Source organism: Pan troglodytes, chromosome 14 (assembly GCF_028858775.2).
Source record: "Pan troglodytes isolate AG18354 chromosome 14, NHGRI_mPanTro3-v2.0_pri, whole genome shotgun sequence".
In the NCBI taxonomy this organism is placed as follows: Eukaryota; Metazoa; Chordata; class Mammalia; order Primates; family Hominidae; genus Pan; species Pan troglodytes.
Window position 1 is genome coordinate 42,315,403 of NC_072412.2, and position 23,511 is coordinate 42,338,913.

At 39.5% G+C, this 23,511-nt stretch overlaps 1 protein-coding gene across 27 annotated transcripts in view; it reads right to left on the minus strand.

Moving 5' to 3' along the window:
* Positions 1-23,511, minus strand: part of ENOX1 (ecto-NOX disulfide-thiol exchanger 1) — a 584,882-nt gene that overhangs the window by 33,894 nt on the left and 527,477 nt on the right. For 24 of the 27 annotated variants that reach the window (XM_054665232.2, XM_003954252.6, XM_054665246.2 and 21 more), the window contains 2 exons: positions 21,574-21,681; positions 17,503-17,559 (listed from right to left, as the gene is read on the minus strand). The exons of 1 other annotated variant lie outside the window; for it this stretch is intronic. In XM_054665232.2, coding sequence (XP_054521207.1) covers positions 17,503-17,559; positions 21,574-21,681 — 165 coding nt within the window. The remainder of the gene's footprint in view (positions 1-17,502; positions 17,560-21,573; positions 21,682-23,511) is intronic. 2 more of the 27 variants (XM_063792105.1, XM_054665250.2) reach the window with 1 other exon arrangement.

Consider the following 23,511-nt stretch of genomic DNA (forward strand, 5'->3'; position numbering starts at 1 on the left):
GCAAGTGGATCACTTGATGTCAGGAGACCAGCTTGACCAATGCGTTGAAACCCCGTCTCTACTAAAAATATAAAAATTAGCCAGGCATGGCAGCATGCGCCTGTAATCCCAGCTACTTGGGAAGCTGAGGCAGAACTGATTGAACCCGGGAGGTGGAGGTTGCAGTGAGCCGAGATCACACCACTGCACTCCAACCTGGGCAACAGAGTGAGACTCCATCTCAAAAAATAAATAAATACATAAATAAAAAAGTATTGTCTCTAATATTTTAAAATATTGGAGCTGAGGTCTTAGAAAGGCAGCTGGAAATAGGGAAGATGAGGGTGATGGGCTCTCACCACCTGTGCCCTTTCCCAGCAGCCTTCCATAGTCAAGGTCTGCACAATGGAAGCGTCAGGAGATTTTTCATGGTAGTACTTCAGGCTGTGAAGGGCGTGGACTTGAGTAGCTATAGCAGTGTGAGTTACATTTTCTACATACTGAAGAGAAACAGCTATTTTTGAGATCAAGTGTATTTTTTCATTTGGTTATATCTACCGTGGCATTCAGGCTGGGAATACCCCTTTCCAGCCTCTCGCATGGTCCCAGTGCACCTGTTGTCCCCACAGAAGTAGCAACAGTGCTGCCTTTCACCCTCAAAGACATCTGTTTGAATTTTTTGTGATGACTGTACCTATAATCTCTACAGAGCAACAGTGTCCTCAGTACCTGGCACAGTGCTCTGTACACAGATGCAACTGATATTTTTAAAAGAAAAAATATAAATAGTAGACCCTCTAATATTACATCAAATGAATTTGTTACTACATAGACAGGCCAGACCTCATGGGTGAAAATGACTGGCCATCATAAGGGTTTGGTCAGTACCCTGGGCCTGGAGTCAGCTAGAAGTCTATGAGGAATATATATGTATGGTGGATAGTGAAAAAAACTATGCAATCGCTTTGGACATTTTACAGCCTTTTGGTTTCTAAATGCATTTATTGTAGTATCATTTTAAAATAACACAATTTCTTTAATCTCATAGGCTGAAGGAGGTAAGGAAGTTAATTTTTCATTTGTATCTATTATCAATGCTTTCAATGTTTTAAGTATTAACTTTTAATTTTTTTGGAGACCAAACCATAAGCTTATAACCTTTTTCCTTTCTTTTCCAAAATATATAACCTTTTTCCTTTCTTTTCCAAAATATAAGACATATTTTCTAGTAGACTTTCTTAGTAATAACCTTTGTTTTCTCATTACAAATAAAAATATGTATTCACTGTAGAAAATATACAAAGTAAAGATTAAAAATTAACTGAAATTCTACTACCAAGATATAAATGCTATTAACATTCAGATATTTGCCTTTTATAGTTTATATATAACCCCCCCACATACATATAACATATATATGTGTTTGCATATATACATGTATGTATATATTGTTGTTTAATTCTTATTTGAAAAATAGGATTATGATACATAATATATAGCTCCCAAGTAGAATATTCTACATAAAGAACAGAGACTTTGATAGGAAAGGATCATTTCAATTTCTTAATGTTTCCCATTAAATACTAAGAGGATCACTGCTGCCTGGATCATAACTTAATAATGACTATCACAGTTCACACCATGCTTAAATTGTGGTCTCAAGCTGGCAATTAAATGACTTTCTTTTGGTCTAGTTTTGTGACAGCCATGTTAAAAATGATCTAAAAATGAGAAAAAAAAAATCCCTTTGTATCCAGTAACCCCATTCATTATTTAAACTGTTGTAGTATTTTATTTTTAGTTTTACTATATGCCACTGTAGACATAACCAAATGAAAAATACACTTGATCTCAAAAATAGCTGTGTGTTTCTCTTCAGTATGTAGAAAATGTAACCCACACTGCTATAGCTACTCAAGTCCACGCCCTTCACAGTCTGAAAAAGTACTAACATGAAAAATCCCCTCAACCAATAAAAATAGAGCAGCAAACAGAAGACATTCAAGTGAAATACTTTTTAAAAATGTATGTATGTGCATCCAGAATTAGTCGGTTTGATTTATCTTGTATGATACTAACTCTATTGCTGGTAAAGATTAATTTTATTATGGTGCTCCTGGCATGTTATTTTCTCAGTTCATTTCTCAGTATGACATTTCTTATTTTTCTCTGCTACAAAGCACCCACTATCATAATTTTCACCTGCTGAGTTTATGTTACTAATGATAATATTAAAATTTAGAGGGTTTTTTGACCTTTCTAGTGGTAAATTAGGTCATAAAAATAGATGGGACACAATCTGATAAATGAGAAAGAGAAAGATTTGATTATTATTAAAGTAAAATCAAATTTTACAAGGTTTTCCTGGCATACTGTGAGATCTTAGTAAACATTGAATATCTTCCTTCTCTCACACCCCCAAATTGAATTCTCTCTATTCACCACTGCCTTGCATATGCCACACATGAGAACTATTCCAAGAACCAAGCGTTCCTGATTGCTTCTGCATGGTGCATCGGAGATCTTCTGATTATAAACCAAATAATACAAATAATAGTGGTGATAATAATACTAACAGCTTTTATTGAGTGCTTGGTAGATGGCAGGTGCTGGTCTCTTACTATCTCCATTTTACAGATGAAACACTGAGGCACAAGTATGCCTCACTGTTTAATCTGTAAAATGGAGATAATGATAGTAAGTAGCTTCCTTAAGTTCACACACCTGGAAGTTAGTGGCATCATGACTGGGCCCCAGGCAGTGATACCCCAGGGCCTTTAGTCCATGCTGCCTTCTGTCTGAATGATCTCTCCGGAAACTATAGCTTCTCCACTTGGTTCTAGCCCTTGATCCCACCCCAAGTCTGTTCCTTACTGAGAAGCCTGCAGTCAGTCTTGAGTGAGTTCCCTTTTCAGTCGTGTGCCCTCTCTTCATTGGGCATGTGCTCCTGGAGGACCGTGACTGCTCTGTGATCCAACGTGCTCCCAACAGGCGGCATTGTGCCTGTCATGTGGACTTGGATGGACCTTGTTAGGAGCGGCTAGTTATGGGTCCACTGACCTTTTTTGCATATTATCCAAATCAGTGTGATTTCTTAAGAACCAGAGTCTCACAATTACTAATGATGTATTTTCTTTTGGGGGCTGAATGGCAGCAAAATTCAACATTTGGATTAAATGAAGTATCTGTACACCTCAGTTCAGTATAATTTGATTGAATTTATTGAGCCTCCTCCTCTTTTCATTTATTGAGTACCTACAATAAGGGTACATTTTGTGTTAAGACAACAAGATTCAAAGATGAATAATAGTGGTTCCTGCTATCAAAGAATGTAGGAGTCTATAGGGCAGCCAGCTATGTAAAATGTATTAAAATACAGTATGATATAAGCCATATAAAATATATTAAATACAGTATGATATAAGCCATGACAAAGGAAGAGCCAGGGTGCTGGGGAAGCCCAGAGTGGCACCTAGCCTGTCCTGGGGTGGAGAGTTTGTGGAAAAGTATGGTCCACAGACTGGTAACACTGGCATTATCTGGGAGCTTACTAGAAATGCAAATTCTCAGGCCCCAGCTTGGACCTGCCCAGTGGAAAACTCTAGGGTGGGGCCCAGCAATCTGTGTTTTAAAAAGCTATCTTTGATTCGATTGCTTATTAAAGTTCGAGAAGCATAGCCTCAGAGAACATAAGACTCACAGGCACAACAATTAGACAAGAAAACATATATCTAATTAAAACCTGTAAAATAAGAAAGTTGGATGATGTGATCTCTACCACCTCAGTTTTAACTGTCAGTCCACGAGACTTTTATACACATCTTAAAGTTAACTGGAGTGATGTGTGTTTATCTTCAAGATCACCTGCAGATAATATGCAGAAGGAAGATTTGTACTTCTCACCTAACCACTCCAAACAGATTCATGAGCTGACTGAGGCTGCTGCACTTCCATCAATGCAATCATCAATCGATGAGTGTTACTAATGTATCTACCTGCATAGGCTCATTACTGTGTTAGGTTCTGCAAGGAATACATACAAATTCTCCACTTTAAGGAACATGATCTGAGTTGGGGAGATAAGCCTGTCAGAAGTGGGTTGTTCAAGATGGTTGGAATGATGATAAATTGTAGGAATCTAGAGAAGATGGTGATTGATTTGGACTGATCTTAGGGTAAGGACCTAAGAAATGGGAATCGAGGTAGGCTTAAAAACAGGCAGAATTTGCATTGCAGACAAAAAGGGCGATAAGATAGATGGAGAAGCTGAGTTATCAATACAAAATCTAATTATTTAGAATTTTTAATGAATGGTGCACCAAGCTGAATTTGACCTGCTGACTCAAGCCATTTATTCAGGAAATCAGGCCAACATTTTTTCTGAATACCAGGCTGATGGTTATTCCATTTTTACCAAGGGGACTAGTTTGAATACTGTCATATAAAATGGTCAGGAATGATATATATGCTTACAGCTGTGAGACTTATATGTTATACATATATGTGTGTGTGATTGTGCGTGTGTGTAGTGAGGGGGCAGAGAATTATACTGACACAGGTACTGGGGCTTGATGTAGATTGTACTTGTATACTGTTCCCATAGTTTCAAGTCATCTTCCTAAAAGTTGGCATGGAAAGAAATTGCCTTTGCAAATTAGATTCTGCAAGTCTCAAACATAAGTAGCTCACCAGCATACACTGAACAGTCTGGAAATTGTCCAGACAGAGAAAGCCACTCTGTAATCTCACAGAGAGGCTGATAGAACAATAGAAACGACGTGTTACTGAGCATCACGGCCACAAGTCTCCCCTGCAAGGACAGTTTCAAGCTGGGAAAGCTGAGACTTTGAGGTTTTTCTTGGAAAAAAAAATTAATAGATTTCTGCTCTATTAAGTGTTCCAAGCCTGGCGGAATGTCTTCAGGGGAACCTAGAGTTTTCAGAGAATGGCCTCCATATACCTGGCAAGGGGCTGCTGCCCAGAGAGGGTGACAGGGAAAGACTTCCCTGGCTCTGATGTCTGCACAGCTTAGAAATGCAGTCTTTTTTTTTATTTTCTTCTTCAGGAAACTCTTGCTGTCTTTCGATAAAAACATAATTTAAAACTGTAACAAAACATGTGAATGCCTTTTCCTTTGGGCAACAGCTTTCCTTCCAAATTCAACTTTTGCTCTGCCTGAATTAGGAACACGTGGAGGAGATAAACATTGAGGTGCAGTTTGCTGAATTTCTGACTTTTGTGAGACCCTAGGTTAGATTTAAAGCCACCAGTGTGGGGTTCATAGTCTTGGAGGTTTGATTTAAATGCCCAGTTATAGCTGGCTACAAACAGGATGTCAGGTCCCCCTGGGCATGGTGGCAGGTCAGTAAGGAGGGAAGGTGTAGCTGCATTTGGTGGCCATGAACTCACAACTGGGGATAGTTCTCACTGTTAGGCCCCCGCAAGGGAAGGGGGGGTCTCCATCAGAGCTGGGAAGAGTTTTGAGGTTGGAAGGATTAAGACACACTTCAGTTTGTTGTGGGAAATTTAAACATATTTATTGCCAAGTCCAATCTTTGTTTCCCCCAGGAAGACCACCAAACATGTTACTTGTAGACTGACATTTGAGCTTTTTTGCTTCCAATTCAAGAGCCTTATTTTAGGATAAGCATTTCATTAAGTGTGGATATTTGTGCAACTGCAAACATACCTTTGATGCAAGCAGATTTCACAGCTAGAGTTGGCAGGAGAGCTGCATGATGGTGAAAACTGCTGCTCTGCCGCCTGCCAGGGTCAATTTAGAAGGGCTGACGTGCAGGGCACCATGACACTTAGGCAGCTCTTCCTGTTCCAGTCTTTCCCGCCTTTCTTCCCTTTTTTCTTCATTCTATCTTTGTACCTACTTTTTTCTTTGTCATTTTCCTACATATTTCCTCAAAGAAATGCCACATCCCAGTGAGCTATGTGTCAATGAGATGGATGAGGTTGGAGATGAGCAGTGTGTGAAGAAACAGAGAATGACTGCCCTTTGCAGCACTGCAGAACCATCCTGGGAGAGCTGGAGAGTACCAGGCAAGGAATCCTTGCCGAAGACCAATGTCAAAGATGGAGTCAGACCAGCACTGGCTGGTGCATTTCACAACTCTCCCCTTCCTGGTCTCACGTGTGGTTAGCAGAAATGAAGTGGTGTGAAAATCACTATGGAATATTTAATAATCTAAATCATAAAAACAAATGTCTAGGAAGCCCTATGGCTCCTGAGTAGCATACAGAACTAAGAGGAAGGGGAGTTCACCTGCTGGTGCATCCTTGCTCCTGGCTGCTTTTATACCACTAATCCTGGTGCCTTGTCCCCTCCCCTGCTGCCTTCATGAGGCACTAGGGTAATCTTCTGCTTCTGTCCACCTTTTGGGCTCACGACTATTTCCATAGATGCTACTGAATGTTCCTCCTGTTCCTTGTTGCTCAGGGTATCAGGCAGTGCTAAGCCATACCTCTTGTGAGGCAGGAATACCGTAATTGAGCCCTCTAGGTTTATTTGCTTGCATGCAAGTCATGTCTGTATGTTTGTATATGCATCCCTTGTTGATGGTTTGGAGCTTACCTGAAACTTCTTGGCCATAAGTAGAAATAAATGCTTAATTTTGGGGTTGGGTTAGAACTCATTTTGTTAACTTTTAATTAATCACTCTTCTTAATCTCACATATTTTCTCGAGAGGATGGACAAGTCTCATTTGGGTACGGATGGCCATTAACCTTGGTCTGGGGTCCATACAGAGCATAGGCTCTAGAATCCCTAGGCCACAAAGAAGGTTCGGACATAGAGTTCACAGCACACGACCTCAAATAATATATCTAAGTACTGTTCTCCTAAATTATTTATGTAGTATATAAAATCTGCCTTTCTCTTCAAAATGCAAATATTATTGAGGCTATTTCCTCTCCTGTTGAGGAACTCAGTATCTTCTCTATGTGGTAATATCTAGCCATTATTATGGGCTGTTTATTTCATTATTTACCAAGTAGGGGCTTAGCTTTAATTTAAAAAAAAATTAGTGAATCTTCCTCTGTTCCTAAATTCCAATCAATACAAAAGCTTCCCTATTTATAAATTGCTTTAAATGATAGCTGAATTAACCAATACATTGTCAATATCCACTGCTTATTATCCATGAGAACAAAAATAAGATTTTAAAGTCCCACAGCAGGGACTGATTAAAGAAATTAGAGTACATCTGTGGCATGAAATATTAGGCAGTCATTAAAAATCACAAAACAACTGATACCACAGAAAACACAAATGATCCTTAGAGTCTATTATGAATAACTATATACTAACAAATCGGAACACCTAGAAGAAATGCATACATTCCTGGACACATATAATCTACCAAGATTGAACCATGGAGACATAGAAAATCTGAACATACAAGTAACAAGTAATGAGATTGAAGCAGTAATAAAAAGTCTCTTACAAAGAAAAGTTCAGAACCTGATGGTTTCACTGCTGAATTCTACCACGTATTAAAAAAGAAGAACAAATAGTAATCCAATTGAAACTATTAAAAAAACCACAGGCCAATATTCATGATAAACATAGATGCAAAAAATCCTCAACAAAATACCAGCAAACCTAATTCAGCAACAAATTAAAAAGACCATTCACCATGACCAAGTGGGAATCATCCCAGAGATTCAAGGATGGTTTAACATATGCAAATAATAAAGTGGTACCTCACATTAACAGAACCAAGAATGGAAACCATATGATGATTTCATAGATGGTGAAAAAGCATTTGGGAAAATTCAACATCTCTTCATGATAAAAACTCTCAACAGACCAGGTATAGAAGGAACATACATCAAAATAATAAAGACCATATATGACAAACACAGTTAACATCATACAAGATAAGGAAAAACGGAATGTTTTTCCTCTAATATCTGGAAAAAGATGAGAATACCCATTTTACCACTTTTACTCAACATAATACTGGAAGTCCTAGCCAGAGCAATTAGGTAAGTGAAAGAAAGAGCATCCAAATTGGATGGAAGAAGCCAAATTAGCCTTGTTCACAGATGACATGATCTTATATTTAGAAAACCCTAATGACTCCGCCAAAAAACTGGTAGAACTGACGAATTCAGTAAAGCCGCAGGATACAAAATCAATGTACAGAAATCAGTAGTATTTATATATGCCAACAGCAAACAATCTGAAAAAGAAATCAAGAAAACTCATTTACAATAGCTAAAAAAATGTAAAATGCCTAGGAATAAGTTTAAGTGAAGAAGTAAAAGATCTCTAGACAATTATGAAATACTGATGAAGAAATTGAAGATTACACAAAAAAATGGAAAGATATTCCATGCCTATGGATCGGAAGAAGTGATATTGTTAAAAAGGTCAATACTACCCGAAGCAATTTACAGATTCAATGCAATCGCTATCAAGATACCAGTGACATTCTTCATAGAAACAGAAAAATACTATGAAGCCACAGTAACCAAAACAGCATGCTACTAGCATAAAAACAAACACATAAGACTGTTAAGAGTAGAGAACCTAGAAATAAATCCATGCATTTATAGCCAACTGATTTTCAACAAAGGTGTCAAAAACATAGATTGGGGAAAGGACAGTCTTTTCAATAAGTGGTGCTAGGAAAACAGTATGCAGAAGAATGAAACTAGACCCTTCTCTCTCACCATGTATGAAAATCAAGTCAAAATGGATTAAATACGTAAATGTAAGACCAGAAAGTATGAAACTACTAGAAGAAAACATTGGGGAAATGCTCCAGGACGCTGGTCTACGCAAAGATTTTTTGAGGAAAACCTCAAAAGCACAGGCAGCAGAAGCAAAAATAGACAAATGGAATTACATCAAGCTAAAAAGTATTTGCACAGCAAGGGAAACAATCAAGAAACTGAAGAGACAACCTACAGAATGGGAGAAAATATTTGCAAACTCTCCATCTGACAAGTGATTAAGAACCGTAATATAAGGAATTAAAACATAAGGCACTCAATAGCAAAAAGACAAATAATCTGATTAAAAATAGGCAAAATATCTGAATAGACATTTCTTAAAAGAGGACATACAAATGGCCAACAGTTATATGAAAAAAAAAAGATGAACATCACTAATCATCAGAGAAATGCAAATCAAAACCACAGTGAGATGTCATCTCACCTCAGTTAAAATGGCTTTTATCAAAAAGACAAAAAATAATGGATGGCAGTAAGGATTTGAAGAAAGGCGAACCCTAGTACGCTGTTAGTGGGAATGTAAATTAGTACAGCTGTTGTAGAAAACAGTATGGAGTTTCTTCAGAAAAGTAAAAATAGAGCTACCATATGATCCAGCAATCCCATTACTGGGTATATATTCAAAAGAAAGAAAATCAATATACCAAAGAGATATATTGATATATTGCAGTACTATTCACAATAGTCAAAATAAAGAATCAACCTAGTGTCCATCGTCAGATGAATGGATAAAGAAACTGTGGTATATATATACACACACAATGGAATACTATTTAGCCATACAGAGAATGGAATCCTGTCATTTGCAGCAACGTGAATGAAACTGGAGGTGATTACATAAAGTGAAATAACCCAGACATAGAAAGTTAAACACCACGTGTTCTCACTCGTATGGGGGAGCTAAAACAGTGGATCTCATGAAGATAGAGAGTAGATTGGTTGCCAGAGTCCAGGCAGGGTTAGGGTTAGGGATGAAGAGAGGTTGATTATTGGGTACAAGAATACACTTAGATAGGATAGAGTGTGATAGTTCAGTAGGTTGACAAGAGTTAACAGTAATCTATTGTATATTTCAACATAGCTAAAAGAGAAGAATTTGAGTGTTCATAGAATAAAGAAAAGTGTTTAGGCAAATGATATCCAATTGTCCTGATTTGATCATTATACATTATGTGAATATATGAAAATATCACAGGTACCTGAAAATACGTACATCTATTATGCACTGATAAAATACATTTTAAAAACCTATTTAATAACATGGGCAAATGCTCATTATTGATAAAGAAAAATGTAGGTTGTAAAATTGTCCATATGATATGCTATAAATTTGATAAAAATGTATATACATGCACATAAACAAAGATAATGGAAATACAAAGAAGTGGAAACTAATTTGTGAGTGGTGAGATGGCAAATGGTTATCTTTTTATTTTTTCTGCATTTCTACATTTTCCACAAAAAGAAAATGGTACTTAGGGATAACAGTATTTATGCATATTTATATGTATGTATATTGGCTCTATAAAAGTTACCAATCTCCATTCAAAACAATTACTTTTGCATTTATCTCTGGTAGGATTATCATGAACCTTTCTGGGGGAGGACATTCTGTCTCCAAAATGGATAACTTTTGTTCAGATCTTGGTTTTATCTATACAGGTATCCATGTCCATGTCAGACCATTTCACACAGCACTGAAATTTGTTTCCTTTGCCTGATTTTCTCTAACCTGGCCTGGAGGAAGAAGGTATTTTCACTTCTCTAAACTCAATCTGTCAGCTTTATTAAACTTGCTAATCCTGTTACATGCTCCAAATTCACTAATGACCAAGCAGGTACCACCAACTCTGGCCCTGATAAAAAGGACAAACTTCTAGCCCCAGCCTCCAGCAGTGGAAACATAGTCAGCTGGCATTGAGGTGTCTGGGAAGGAAACTTCTCTGAGCCTTGACTGGATACAAGAACATTCACCATGAGCCAGCTTCTGTCTGTTTTTGACAGCAGTTCCCTCTCTAATCCTTCCTTGGAGCTCTGTACATGCTGGGATGGGGGTGTCCTAACAAGGTCCCTTTGCAATCATTGACCTTTTCAAGGGTGCTGGGTTGGGACATGTGTGGATTTTTTCAGTTGGAACTATGGGTTTCACAGTGAATTGCAGCACATACAGTTAATTCACAGCAGAAAATGTGGTGAAACAGCTGGAAGAAGGCAGCTGCATAGGGGCAGGGGTTGTAGAGGGAGAGTAGGGTTAGAGGTGGGGAAGGAAACATTGGCAGGAGAAAAGCAATAATGTTACAGGGCTATAACTGGGGGAGAAGAGCAAGTTCTGGGTATGAGCATTTAATATGTGGACAGGGTAATATATTCAATAGGGTAAAGGAAATATTAGTCCACGAAAAATCCACCTTCTTGACTTCAGGCATCTGCAGAGCAAAGGTGACCTCAGACATCTACAGATATGGGCCCATCCCTCTCTAAAGGGAAGACAAAGTGGCTCCTGATTTTCCAGTTGAGCTTTTCTGGAGGCCGTAAAGTTCTCTGTACCACTCATTGTGCCCCACTCCTACTAGACTCTCCTCCGAAGCCTACCATGGAGCCAGTCCTTCCAAAAAAGGTCTCGTCTCCAGAGGATTGCTGGAAAAATACAAATAAATTACCTCAAGCTCATCATTCCCACTGTGATACTGACCTACAGGCAGAGAATGAGTCCTGATGGAATGAAACAGGACTAGCAAGTTTTGGTAAGTGAAAGGCATGAGGACATGGAGTCAGCTCCATGTGGGGGCAGAAATCACATCTTTATTACTCATCACTGGGTCTCCAAAACCTTGCCCAGTGCCCAGTGTGTCCAAGGCTGGGTAACAGTAATGTCTAACACATGCTGATCACATCAGCACTGCAAAGCAAGGCTCACAGTACCCTATGAGGTAGGTATGGTTATTACCTTAATTTTGGAGGTGAACAAAATGGAAGTGCAGGGGTTCAGTGTATGGCTTAGGGTCACTCAGATTGAAACTGGGCTGCTTCATGTCCAGATCTGTTCTTAACCTCTACACTCTGCTGCCTCCCTCAATGAATGTTTGTGGGTGTACCAAGTAGAAAGTGATGTCAGGCTGTGTGGGGACACAAATGAGGTCTCTGTACAGGTCAAGGGCAGCAAGGAGGAAGGCTGGAAGGAGAAACATATGGAGCAGGATGCAAGAGCTGCAACACCTTTGGTCCCAAGCTAGTGTTTGCTGGGCTTAGTCCTGGTGGGTCTGGGCTCATTTTCCTTTTTTTTTTCTTTGAGACAGAGTCTTGCTGTAGCCCAGGCTGGAGTGCAGTGGTGCGATCTCGGCTTACTGCTACCTCTGCCTCGTGGGTCCCAGTTCAAGCAATTCTCCTACCTCAGCCTCCCGAGTAGCTGGGATTTACAGGCATGTGCCACTATGCCCAGCTAATTTTTGTATTTTTAGTAGAGACAGGGTTTCACCATCTTGGCCAGGCTAGTCTTAAACTCCTGACCTCGTGATCCACCCACCTCGGCCTCCCAAAGTGCTGGGATTACAGGTGTGAGCCACCGTGCCCAGCCTTATTTTCCTTTTGATAGAGCTGTGGGTTGGGGTGAGGAAGGTGTGAAACCTTATATTTGTCCCTTTCTGCTTTGTCTGCTCCTCTCCCAGTTCAAGATCGGGGCCCCTAAGACCAGGCAGCAAGTTCTGGGAAGAAAGAATCCAGCCTGAGTTGTTTTTTACCTTTAGAAGATATGGTCCCATTCTTTCGTACGGGTTGTCTTTTTCTTTTTTGCCTTGTTTGGTACATCAGTATGTATTCTCTCTCACGCCTCCCTGCCTAAAGGGTGGAAGCTACATTCAGAAACTGAGCAGAGGACTCAGCACATGCAGAGGTTCCCTCACATACATCATTAAAATACATGGTTAACGATAGCCTTCTGCTGTGCTGTACTAAACTTGAAGAATGTTCTTTGCACATATCTCTTCCATACGCTCCTAATGTCTTTACTCTGACATATTTAAAGACAGCTCTGAGGATTTACTTTCTTAAGGAGGTGACGTGAAAAACTGAAAAGTCTTTTTTCTTTTGTGTTTTTGTTTTACTGGTGAATGGGAAGGGTGTTCTGTTTGACAGTGGCAACCTTCAGCATCACCAATTAAACCTCTTTACAAATTGCAAATGATTTCTTTAACCCCAGTGTGGGAGTGTGAATTGAGCAAATAGAGGAATGTGAGGTAGCAACTTTCCTGTAACAGAAACAAGGACAGGAGGAGAGAAAATTCATGGAAAGCTTTTAGATCAAATTGTTTTAAACATTGCTGGCTGAAGCTGTCACTGCATTTCATTCCTCCTACCTGATCCTACAGTTCTCCCTCCTCATCCTTCCCCTCCACCAGACACACACATGCAAGGATCATAGGTGGCGATCCTGCTGGGAAGAAGGTCATCAAAAAAGATGCAAGATAAGAACATGATATATATACATATATATTTACAATTTAAGATGTTGATATCTGTTATACATAATTACCAGGGACCAGGTTCGTTATTCAGCAGTCCTAGGAACGTGGAGATAGCTCAGAGACAGAGATGAAAAGAAAATTTATAGGTTTGCTTTCCAGGAAAGAAAATTGGCTCTGAAACAACTGAAATCCTTAAGGAAACTGGAATAAAGGTTAGTTTTAAATTTGGTTACACTTAAATGGTTGACTTGCCTATCTGTCGTTAATATATCCAGTTCCAAATACAAAGAGAAAACAACCAGCAGGCATGAGTGTGAACTGCACAAGTCCTCTTGGAGAACAAGGCCTTTGCAGTTGACGTCAGTTTCTGGCCCTAACAGTTTTAAATCTGCTTTCAGAAAACTTCTCCTGGGCATGCATTCGCAGAAGATCTTGTGATAAGGGGCAAGGGTTGGGCTTTTTAAGGGTGTATCTGTTTTGAGACCTCAAGCATGCTGGACAATGTGTTGGTCAGATCCTGGTGGTACACAGTAGAACATAAAAACAACAGAAAAGTAATACTAACAGACCATGAGCTAGATGAGTCTTGAGACTAAGACAAATGAGGAAATACAAGACTCTACGTATCCTTCAGTGGATTCCTTCAGGACGACTAATAGATACTATAAGGGTGCAGCAGCCGCATCAACATTCTGAATGCCAGGCAATTCCAGAAGTTTGAAGCTCCCTGTCAGACTCCACCACACAGCTATTAATATACAGAATCCCCCAGAAACAAATATGAGATGCAACCAAGATTTATGGATATGTTAATTACAGAATTATTTATAATAGCAAAAACAAGAAGTTAAATGCCTGACACACAGGCGTGTGGTTCAATTATTTCACATCTACATTATACAGCCATTAAAAATCATGTCTTTGAGGAACACTTGGTGACAAGAAAAATATTTATAATATAATGAAAAATCAAAAAGGTACAAAACTGAAGATAAGATGATAGTATTTATTTATTCATTTATTTACGGGCTTTTCCCTCTGGTCATATACATGACTGGAAAAAACTAAAATAAAGCGTTAATGGTGGTTATCTCTGAGTAATGAGATACCAAGATTTTTTTTTCCTTACCCCCATATTCTTTTCTTTCTATAATTTGCAAGCTTCAAACATACTTTTGTTTTTTACTTTTATAATAAAACATAGTGGTTTTAAAAAAACAATTGTCAGCTCTCACAAGAACACCCAGCTAAGCTGGCACCAGTCCACTGTATAATTGTTATTAATAAATGATAATGCATGAAATTCCTGCCCCCAGATATAAATAATTATAATGAAAAATAATTTATTTATCTCAGACAATAGCCTTTGGGCCAGAGGCTTTAAACCTTGTGTTCTGCCTTAAAATTCATCCTGCCAAAAGTCCTGTCTGCTATATTAAATACTTTGTTATTTGTTGAGACAGGGTCTCGCTCTGTCACCTACATTGGAGTGCAGTGGTGTGATCTCGGCTCACTGCAACCTCTGCCTCCTGGGCTCAAGTGATCCTCCTGCTTCAGCCTCCCAAGCAGCTGGTACTACAGGTGTGCCATGTTGCCCAGTCTGGTCTTGAACTCCTAGGCTCAAGAGATCCGCCCACCTCGGCCTCCCAAAGTGCTGGGAATACAGACATGAACCTCCACACCCAGCCTATATTAAATACTATTGATGCACGAAGAGAGAATTAATACTTGTTGAGTATGCACTCTAGGCTTGGTGTTAATGTACATGGTTTCATTTAACACACAAACGAGGAAGGTGAAGTTCAGAAATAATTTGTCTCAGTCACATGGCTACTCAGTGATCAAAGTGGATTCAAACCCTCTCAGTCGGGTTTGAAGGCCTTGTCTCTTTTGACCACCACAAGGCTGGTGGCAACTTCAAATGAGACGTAGACTTCATTTCAGACATTTAAGAATAGATTTGCAAAATATGTTGCCAGTGCTCCTAATGTGAGGGCAAAATAATTGATGATTATTTCTTTTCTTTCACATACCCTAGTGGAGGTACTGGGGAAACTTCCAAAAGGAGACAAAGTTCAGACAGAAAAGAGGGTAAGTAAGTAATCCACCAACTGGGAAACCCCTGATAAAACAGGCAGTGATTGTAAAGATTAGCCCAGCCCTCTGCCTAGGGAGGGAGGTGGCCACCTGCAGTGACTGGCAAGGACTGTCAGGCTCTGTTACTTCACAGATATCTCCCCCACCCCCTAGGTCAAGGTGCTGCTCTTCCTTCCTACTGGGCCAGAACCGCATCTCTCAACAGTCATTGCTTTGAGTTGATAACAAAGCCTACGTCATAGACTCTAGACAGGTATCTTAAAAAAGCTGAAAACTTTCCTGTAGAAGGGACAAAGACCTCGAAGATTATCTCACTTTACTTTTTCCATTGAATAATAAATGACTTTTAAAATTTTTCAAAAAGGGCCTATGGGCTAGATACCGTGTTAGGCCTGTCTATACATGTATCATCTAATTCAATCAGCAGATCAATTTATAATCAAAACATCTTAGCTAGAACCTCATAATTACAAGTACTTCCACATACATTATCTCATTTGCTTCTCACAATAAGCCTTAAGGAAGGCAAGGTAGGAGTCATCCCCATTTTACAAACTAGGAAATTGAGGCCTACTGCCACTTTGTCTGGCTTATTGGAACAGACAGCAGCTTCCCTGGAAGCCACAGAGGGACTGGCCGTGTGTGGAGTGGATATGAAGGTTTTGGTTGAGAATGTGGCAGCCTTGTGTCCCTGGAAGACAGGGTGCTGAAGAAGGGTTTTAGGGTAAGGATGGGGGTCATGAATATGAGAGTGGAAAGATAAACTATGTCTCACAACATTGCCTATGGGGAGCTCTGTATGAATGGCTTCCTCCTTTGGCTTTCTACTTTCTCAATCCTATTCACTCCCCAAAACCAAACCCAAGTCCCACAGATCCAGGAAACCTTTCTTGATTATCTAGCACAAAGAAACCATACGTGTAACACCTTCAGGTTTTCCCAGGCCTTAGCTCATTACAATATTATGACATGCTTTTGAGATAGGCTTTGCCATTCTTTTTACAAGTGAGAAAAAGGAAGCTCAGAGAGGTTAAGTAACTTGTCAGGCTGATACATTTAATAAGCAGCAAAGTCTGGATTTCAAACTACATCGCATCATAGCTGCCTCAACTTCCTGTACACTTATCATGTCCTGTATCTTGTCATGTGTTTCTTAATTCCTTAACTCAGTTGTAAGTTCCCCGAGGGCAGACAACTAGTCTTATATTTCTTTGTAACCCCCATTTCTGTTCCCCTAGAACTTAGCAGAGCACTATGAGCACACAAGTCCTCAATAAACATCATATGTTAAATATCTGCTGGGTAGGAACAATAATGATTAAGGGGGATTTTTTTGATACTCTGGATATTAGGCTCTCTGTTGTATATAATTAAAACAAGAGTGAACAAGAAATATATAATTTCTCCTAGCTCTAGTGTAATCAGGCATTCATTATCATGTCTAATTCTGTGTTCAGTGAAAAGAACTGCTTAGTAAGCATTTTCTTTGATGAGGATAATCAAATACAGATATCAGAGAGATTTAAAAAAGACAAAATCATCAAACATATGGAGAGGCAATGATCTACAGGGTATAATATTCCATCTGAGACTAAAGAACTTTCAAGGCAAAAAGAACACTTGTTTACTTTTTGACAATTGGATATTCAAGGAACACTAAGAGAGGAAGTCACGGTGTAACTGGGATCTTGTACCATCACACATTATTCTCTATCAAGAAGATGGATGCACTGTGCTACTGTTCTGGGTGAGGAACAGAGAAGGAGTACATTTCAAGGGCTATTCTGAGAGAAGGGGTTTTCTCTGAGACCTTTTCAGCATGTCAGTCATTTAGGTACCACCTTCGCTGGCAGGCAAACTTAATGAATATACATGCAATGCGCAACTGATTACCCTGTCGGGTCTCTTTCTATTTCCCTCCCAGTATATCATCAGTTATAGTTTTGGAAATACAAAGAGCTCAAACAGACTCACTGAAATTAGAATTTTTGATGGTGGGGATTAGCTCACATACTTCTAAATTGACATTTGATAAACTAGGCTGACAATAGCAGTGCCTGTCAATCACATTTTCTTGCCAAACCCATATATTAATCTTAAGCTGCTGACAGGCAGAGCTTCTGATTTCCTTTATGTGGTAGATAAAGTGCTACATCCCCATGTGTTCAACCAACATCAAGCAAGAAGAACAAATACCAGGTTTGTGGTACCTACATTTGAATCCTCATGGCTGTGGCCATTGGTCTCGACCAATTCCTTGGTACCTTTTAACTGCAAATTTTAAGGAAAAACAACACAAAACAAAAAAATGAATAAGCAAGCAAATCTCTTAAGTATATCATCTTGTTAACTGATTTATCTGAGGTTGCATTTTATAAAACTTCCAATGAGGTAAAACAGATGGAGCACATATTTCTAATGAGCCTTATTGGAGCCAGTTTGAGACCAATATTTTATGAAGTTTGATGCCTGGCAAAAGAATAAATGGGTCTTGGTCATTATTTTTTAAATAATAAGATTAGAAAGCAGTTCCATAGGCATAAAATGTATAAAATTGGTTCTTAAGAATAATAAATGATTTCATTTCCTAGTTGGATTGCTATTAATTTAAACCCTGCAGTGTTTGCAAGTTGCCACCAGCAAAATGATGTTATATTAACGATTATTCGTGAATGATGCATTTTCAGCTGCTTTTAACATGCTACTGTGCTACCAGACAGGTCCTCCTTGAGAATATATTTGAATGACTGACATCTCTGGAGGACTAAAGATGGTTGCTTCTTTGGTAGAGAAAGAGTTTGGATGACATCTCCTTGGCCGCTGAGGCATTAGAAGAAATGATATTTCTCTAATGAGATTTTTAGCAGTGAACATTTGAAAACATTTCTCTTTCTCAGAGGCTTAGGAGTAATCAGTTATAAGGAGGTTTCAGGAAACCTTTAATTGTCATTTTATCCTATCCTGACGCAAAACAGACATTTAGAATCAGACGGCAAAGGAAGAGGGTGAGCTGGCTTGCAACTGTTTTGCCAGTATTTTTTCCTGACTTAGGAAAGCAGCATCTCCTCCATTATCTTTTTTAAACCTAATACAAAGTATTCATGGTAGGAAAAAATACTTAAGATTTGAAAGAAAATCAATGCACATATACCACCAATGTGTTTGATTCATAACATTGGTTCCTTCTGGCTACTTGTGCATATTAAAATGAAAGCTTCTTTAGTTTTTTAAGGCCAGTCTTAAACTCCCAGCAAAAAAAAGCCCTACCCACTCCATGCCAAAGAAGGGGTTTTGCCAAAGGAATGGTAACATGAAGAAATTGAGGATCGGGTAGTTGATTATGGACCAAAGGCTCTTTGGCTCATTTCCACATCACTCCCACTTAAGAAAAAAGTCTGCCCACTGTTCTCTAGGGCAACATCATTGATGGTTCTACACACGACAGACACAGGGGAGCATGGGCGATGTGTGGCATATATGACAAGGCAGAGGTGTGCCACAGTGATAGGAATACTGTCTATTATCACAGGACACAAAAGGACTTTTTAAAATCCCCTCACTCTTTTCCTAGCTGAGGGTTTCTTATTGTAGGTATCCCTCATCTTCATCAACCTCTCTACTCATCCCACCTTAGGTCCTGTAGCTTGTGCTCCCATGAGTTCGAGTGGGGTTAGCTCAGAAGGTCTTGTTCTTTTTCAGCAGAAGTAAAGGACTATTTTGTGAATGTCTGTTCCACCTTTACGTGTTTACCAACATAAATGTGCCAGTTGCTCTCCTCTCTTTTAAATAAACTCCATTCTTCCCATTCCATGATGTCCTCTAATTCTGCTCTCGCTTTTTCTGCTCCTGTTTATTCTCCCCTCACTCCCTGTCTCCTGGCATTGTTTACTCCGCTGTGCTCCATTGCCAGAACCGTGGAGGAAACCCCTCCCCGCTGCAGCCCACCCCTCTCCTTCCTCGAGCTGCAGCTCCAGGACAGCTGCTGCTTTGTTCTTCTCTCTGCTCCCTGTTCTTCTCTCCTTTAGCTGCTACTCTCCCCCAGGTAGGGCTGAACATCCTGTCTGATGAAACTGAGGTTTGTGAACAAGCTCCAGAGGTAGGAAGCTATCCTCATTGTAAAGGAGATGAAAGGCAGGAGTCAGTGGGGCCTGGAGGGACCTAGAAAAGCTGCATCTTTGCAAATGGGAAGACTGAGAGCTTAGGGGTTAGCGTGGCCTTCCCTGGAGGGGCTGGGGCCTGAGGGTGGGAAAGGTCTGCCCTCAGGACCTATCCTTTCTTGTCAGGATTCCCAGCACGGGGCAATCCTGTGAATAGCAACATTCCAAATCTGCAGAGCAGGGTGTATCTTTCCCTGCATGTGTCCATTTGTTTAGGCCACATCTATGTGGGCACTGAAACTGTTTACGCATGGAGTTACTCTACACAAATCCAAAGAAAGCCTCAAAGGCAGTGGTCAGTGGAGGTGAGAGGTGTCATCAGTGCACATCTGTGTGTGGGTACAGGGACATGGAAAGAAACCTGTACCCTGCATGGCCCCTTTTGCAAGAACCACCAAGGGGTAGCAGGTGAGGGGCTCTTGGACAAACAGCTTGGTAATAGCACCAGCACCCAAAAACATTTGGTGTCAGGCTTAAAGATTCTTGGTATCTGTGCTTGTAAAGAGCTATCCCATTGAAATTAATATTGCAGATTTAAAATTCTTCCTTCTCAATTGTATTTTCTAGGTCTTTAATGATTTTAGCTGTTTCGAATCTTCTTCACGTTCTCTTTTTTTAAAAATAATGGAGAGTGAAGTGTGATGTTTCACCCATAATTGTGTGTGCTCTGCTCTTTAAAAATGCATGCCATAACAAGATATACCAATACTTTCAGCAAAACTCAGAATCTATTTTTATGACTAGGGTTTGGACTTCAAAATAAAGGATTTGAGTCATTTAGAGAAAAGAGAAATTCACCCCTCCCCACTCCAGTCAAAGCTATCTAAAAGAAAAAAAATCGGGGTGAGAGAGCAGAAAACAACAAAAGCTCAGAGCTATATCTGGTTGATTTGGAGCAAATTTGGACCAACTCAGTTCCACTTTGCTGGGAGTCTTTTCGTAATATAACAGTGGAAAGCACAGTGATTTCAGGTCTCCTCAACTGCAGGTCATTGTGAATTCAGTCAACTAGATTTTTCATTTCAATCTACTATATCTGAAATCATACAGAGTCAGCCTCAGTACAAGTTACTGAATCTATATTCATCATATAAAGATAATTATTAGTTTTATAAAGCATTTTCTTCCAAAGCTATAAAGGTTTATAAACTAATATCTGTACTTTTCTCTCACAAATCACTCATACCTTTGGGAGAAAATAACTAAAAAGATATTTTCTGGACCCCAAACCATCAAAAAAAATCACTCATAAAGTGACACAGAGCTGACTTTATATTTTCTCAAATGTCACCTTTGAAGTTATGTATACAGTGTAAGGTTATTTATACAATATAAAACCATAATGTGTATGAAAAATTTAAAACAATCTGCATTTGATTACTCACAGAGGGTTGGGGTAACTGTATGCAACTTTTTCCATCAAATTACCATTCATACATTGTTGGCAGCAAGTGAAGGCCAGAAATAGGAAGGCATTTCAAGAGCTCTCCTGGCTCCTCTCATGTAGATAGTGGGCTTAGATTTCACTCTGCTGCCTGCCGAGTGTTCCATCTTACCCTGCTGTAAGACAATACTTTCCAATCCACTTATCAATGTCAGGCCACACTTTTGTATCAAAGAAAGCCAGAATGAAATGATCAGGTTTACAAACTTCATATAAAAGGTCTGTTGCTCACCATGGTTAGATAAGTACCCTGATGCACAGGGAAGATATTTTTTAAATGTTGCTATGAATCAGTCCTTGTTCATGTGTCTGCAGGAGTCTCATGGGTTATGCTGAACTCATTTTCCTCACTGTTAGACTTAAGAGGAAACCAGCTGCTTACTTTGAAACATACCTCATTGCCAGTATTTTGAAACTTTATCGAAATTTGATTGTCTTCTGGAAGAAACTTTCACACAACACTGGCAGGCTTGGGCAATCTAAACAAGTACAGGAGTGAGGATAGCGATGCTGGGAATGAGGTTATAAATTCCGCATAGCAAAGCTGCTAGGAAGTTTGACAGGGTTCAGACTAATTGTACTGCAGATTACTTTCAGTAAATGTTTGCACGGGTGACGCACGAGGGAGGTATGCAATGGGGTGTTTGGACTGATTCATAAATCAGAGCTGTTTCATTCACTTACTTGTTCCTGCAGGACTTTTAGTAACGCTTGTGTATGGGACTGCTCTTCCTTTGCTTGTTCCAATTCTGACTTTTTGTTGTTTAACTCCTCCTGGATGGTTAGCAATTGCTGTGAAATTAAAGGATATTTAGCATAAGTAGGATTGAAGGTCAGGTGATTTAAAAATATCCACAATACCCATTCAAAACTATGAGTAGAAGATGTTTACAAGTCTTGAAGCTTAATTCAGACCTCAGTTGACCTTGTGTGTTTTCCGCACTAAGTATCAAGGGCATTGCAGTTTTGACACACTTTAGGTTGTTTGTGATACTGATGCACAAAACTTGTTTTCATATTTGTGAAGGTATCATTATATTCCTTTGAGCAAATGCCTATTTGTAAAACTATATAGGATAGTGCTATTACATTCATAGATGAAAAAATTATAATATAGTCAACTTGTCCAATATTGCTTCATTTCACATATTACAGTAAAGCTAGCTTTACAGTAACTCTATAAAGCTACTTTGCCAAGTGGCTGGGACCACAAAAGATCCTTTTACTTTCTCTGTTATGATGGTGATGTTTTATTAGATCAGTAGGACTGAAGTCCAAACTGCAATCAATATATCAGCTGAGAAAACTGCTGATATAAACTGTCAAAACATCAAGCTATGGCCTACACTGCTATTTTTAAGCAGGGCCACTGTATGGATTTTTGTAAGCCCTGAGCTTCCCTTGCCCTATCAACTGTAACTCATGTGAAGGCTTTCCTTGTCTGCCAAAAGCACAGCGCTGCGCAGTGCGAATTCTTTGGGACATGGTGATATGTTAATATATACATAGGCTGGAGAATACATTCAAGAGCTGCAAAAAGGCCCTGGAAACAGCTCTGACTATTCAGAGCTTCTTGACAACAAAGGACTGGTTCGAAAAGACAGAGTGCATTTCTTCTGCTACTGTACATAACAATTGCTGTACTAATGATCTGGAAATGTTAGTGGATTCCTGCCATGAAGAGACCTGTCTCCAATAGCCAGGCTACTTCTTCAGGGCCTTGACAAGCTGGCTGCAGAGCTGCCTGGCCAGTTCCTAACCATCAAAGCCTGGAGAAACACTGGCACTGGATTTCTCAGGCTTAAACCTACCAACTGGAAGGATTAAATTAAATCTCCAAAACTACTGGTTTGGGGGGATTTTGCAGGGTAGGAAGTACTCAGAAAAACACACTGTGCTTTCCTTGGGGCTTGCTTGTTCTGCTAACTACTGTGGCACTGGGTATAAATGTAAGAACCTACTTTGGTCCTGTAGCATAAACAGTGATTTCTTGCAATTTTCTAAAAGCTCAGTGTGTCCTATTTCACCACCTGCCCATGGAATAATCAATCACATGTGAGGTAATGTACACATTCCACATGCGCTCACTTAACAATTTGTGGGATTTAATTGTGCATCATTGGTTAAAGTACAGAAACCAAGGAGCCCATTTTGCACTTTGGCACAGTGACAAGCACCTACATTGTGTCCAGACCGTGGGGAATGGCTCTGTTCCTTCATTCACATTCCTGACTGGCCCTAGAACAGTTCCAAAGGGAACTGGTGCCCTGACTTGGGTAATGCCGAGTGAATTTTACTTCATGAGACGATTTCAAATCCAATCCTTAAACCTCTTTTGAAAAATGAGCCAAATGAAAGATAGGAAGTTGTCTTCAAAGGTAGGTAGCTTATGTTTGCTTACTGCAGCACTTGAGGTGGCAAAACCAAAAATAACTGATGTCCAGAAGAAGGGAGGTGGACATTAATAATGGTGTATCTGTATCATCAGACACTATGCAGCCATTTAAGATGAAGTTGCACAAATATCTTCTAATGACACAGAAGAAGCTCAAAAAGCACTGCTCAGCAAAAAATACATTCAGGTTACAAAATTTAACTTTGCAGCATATTCATAGGAAAGGA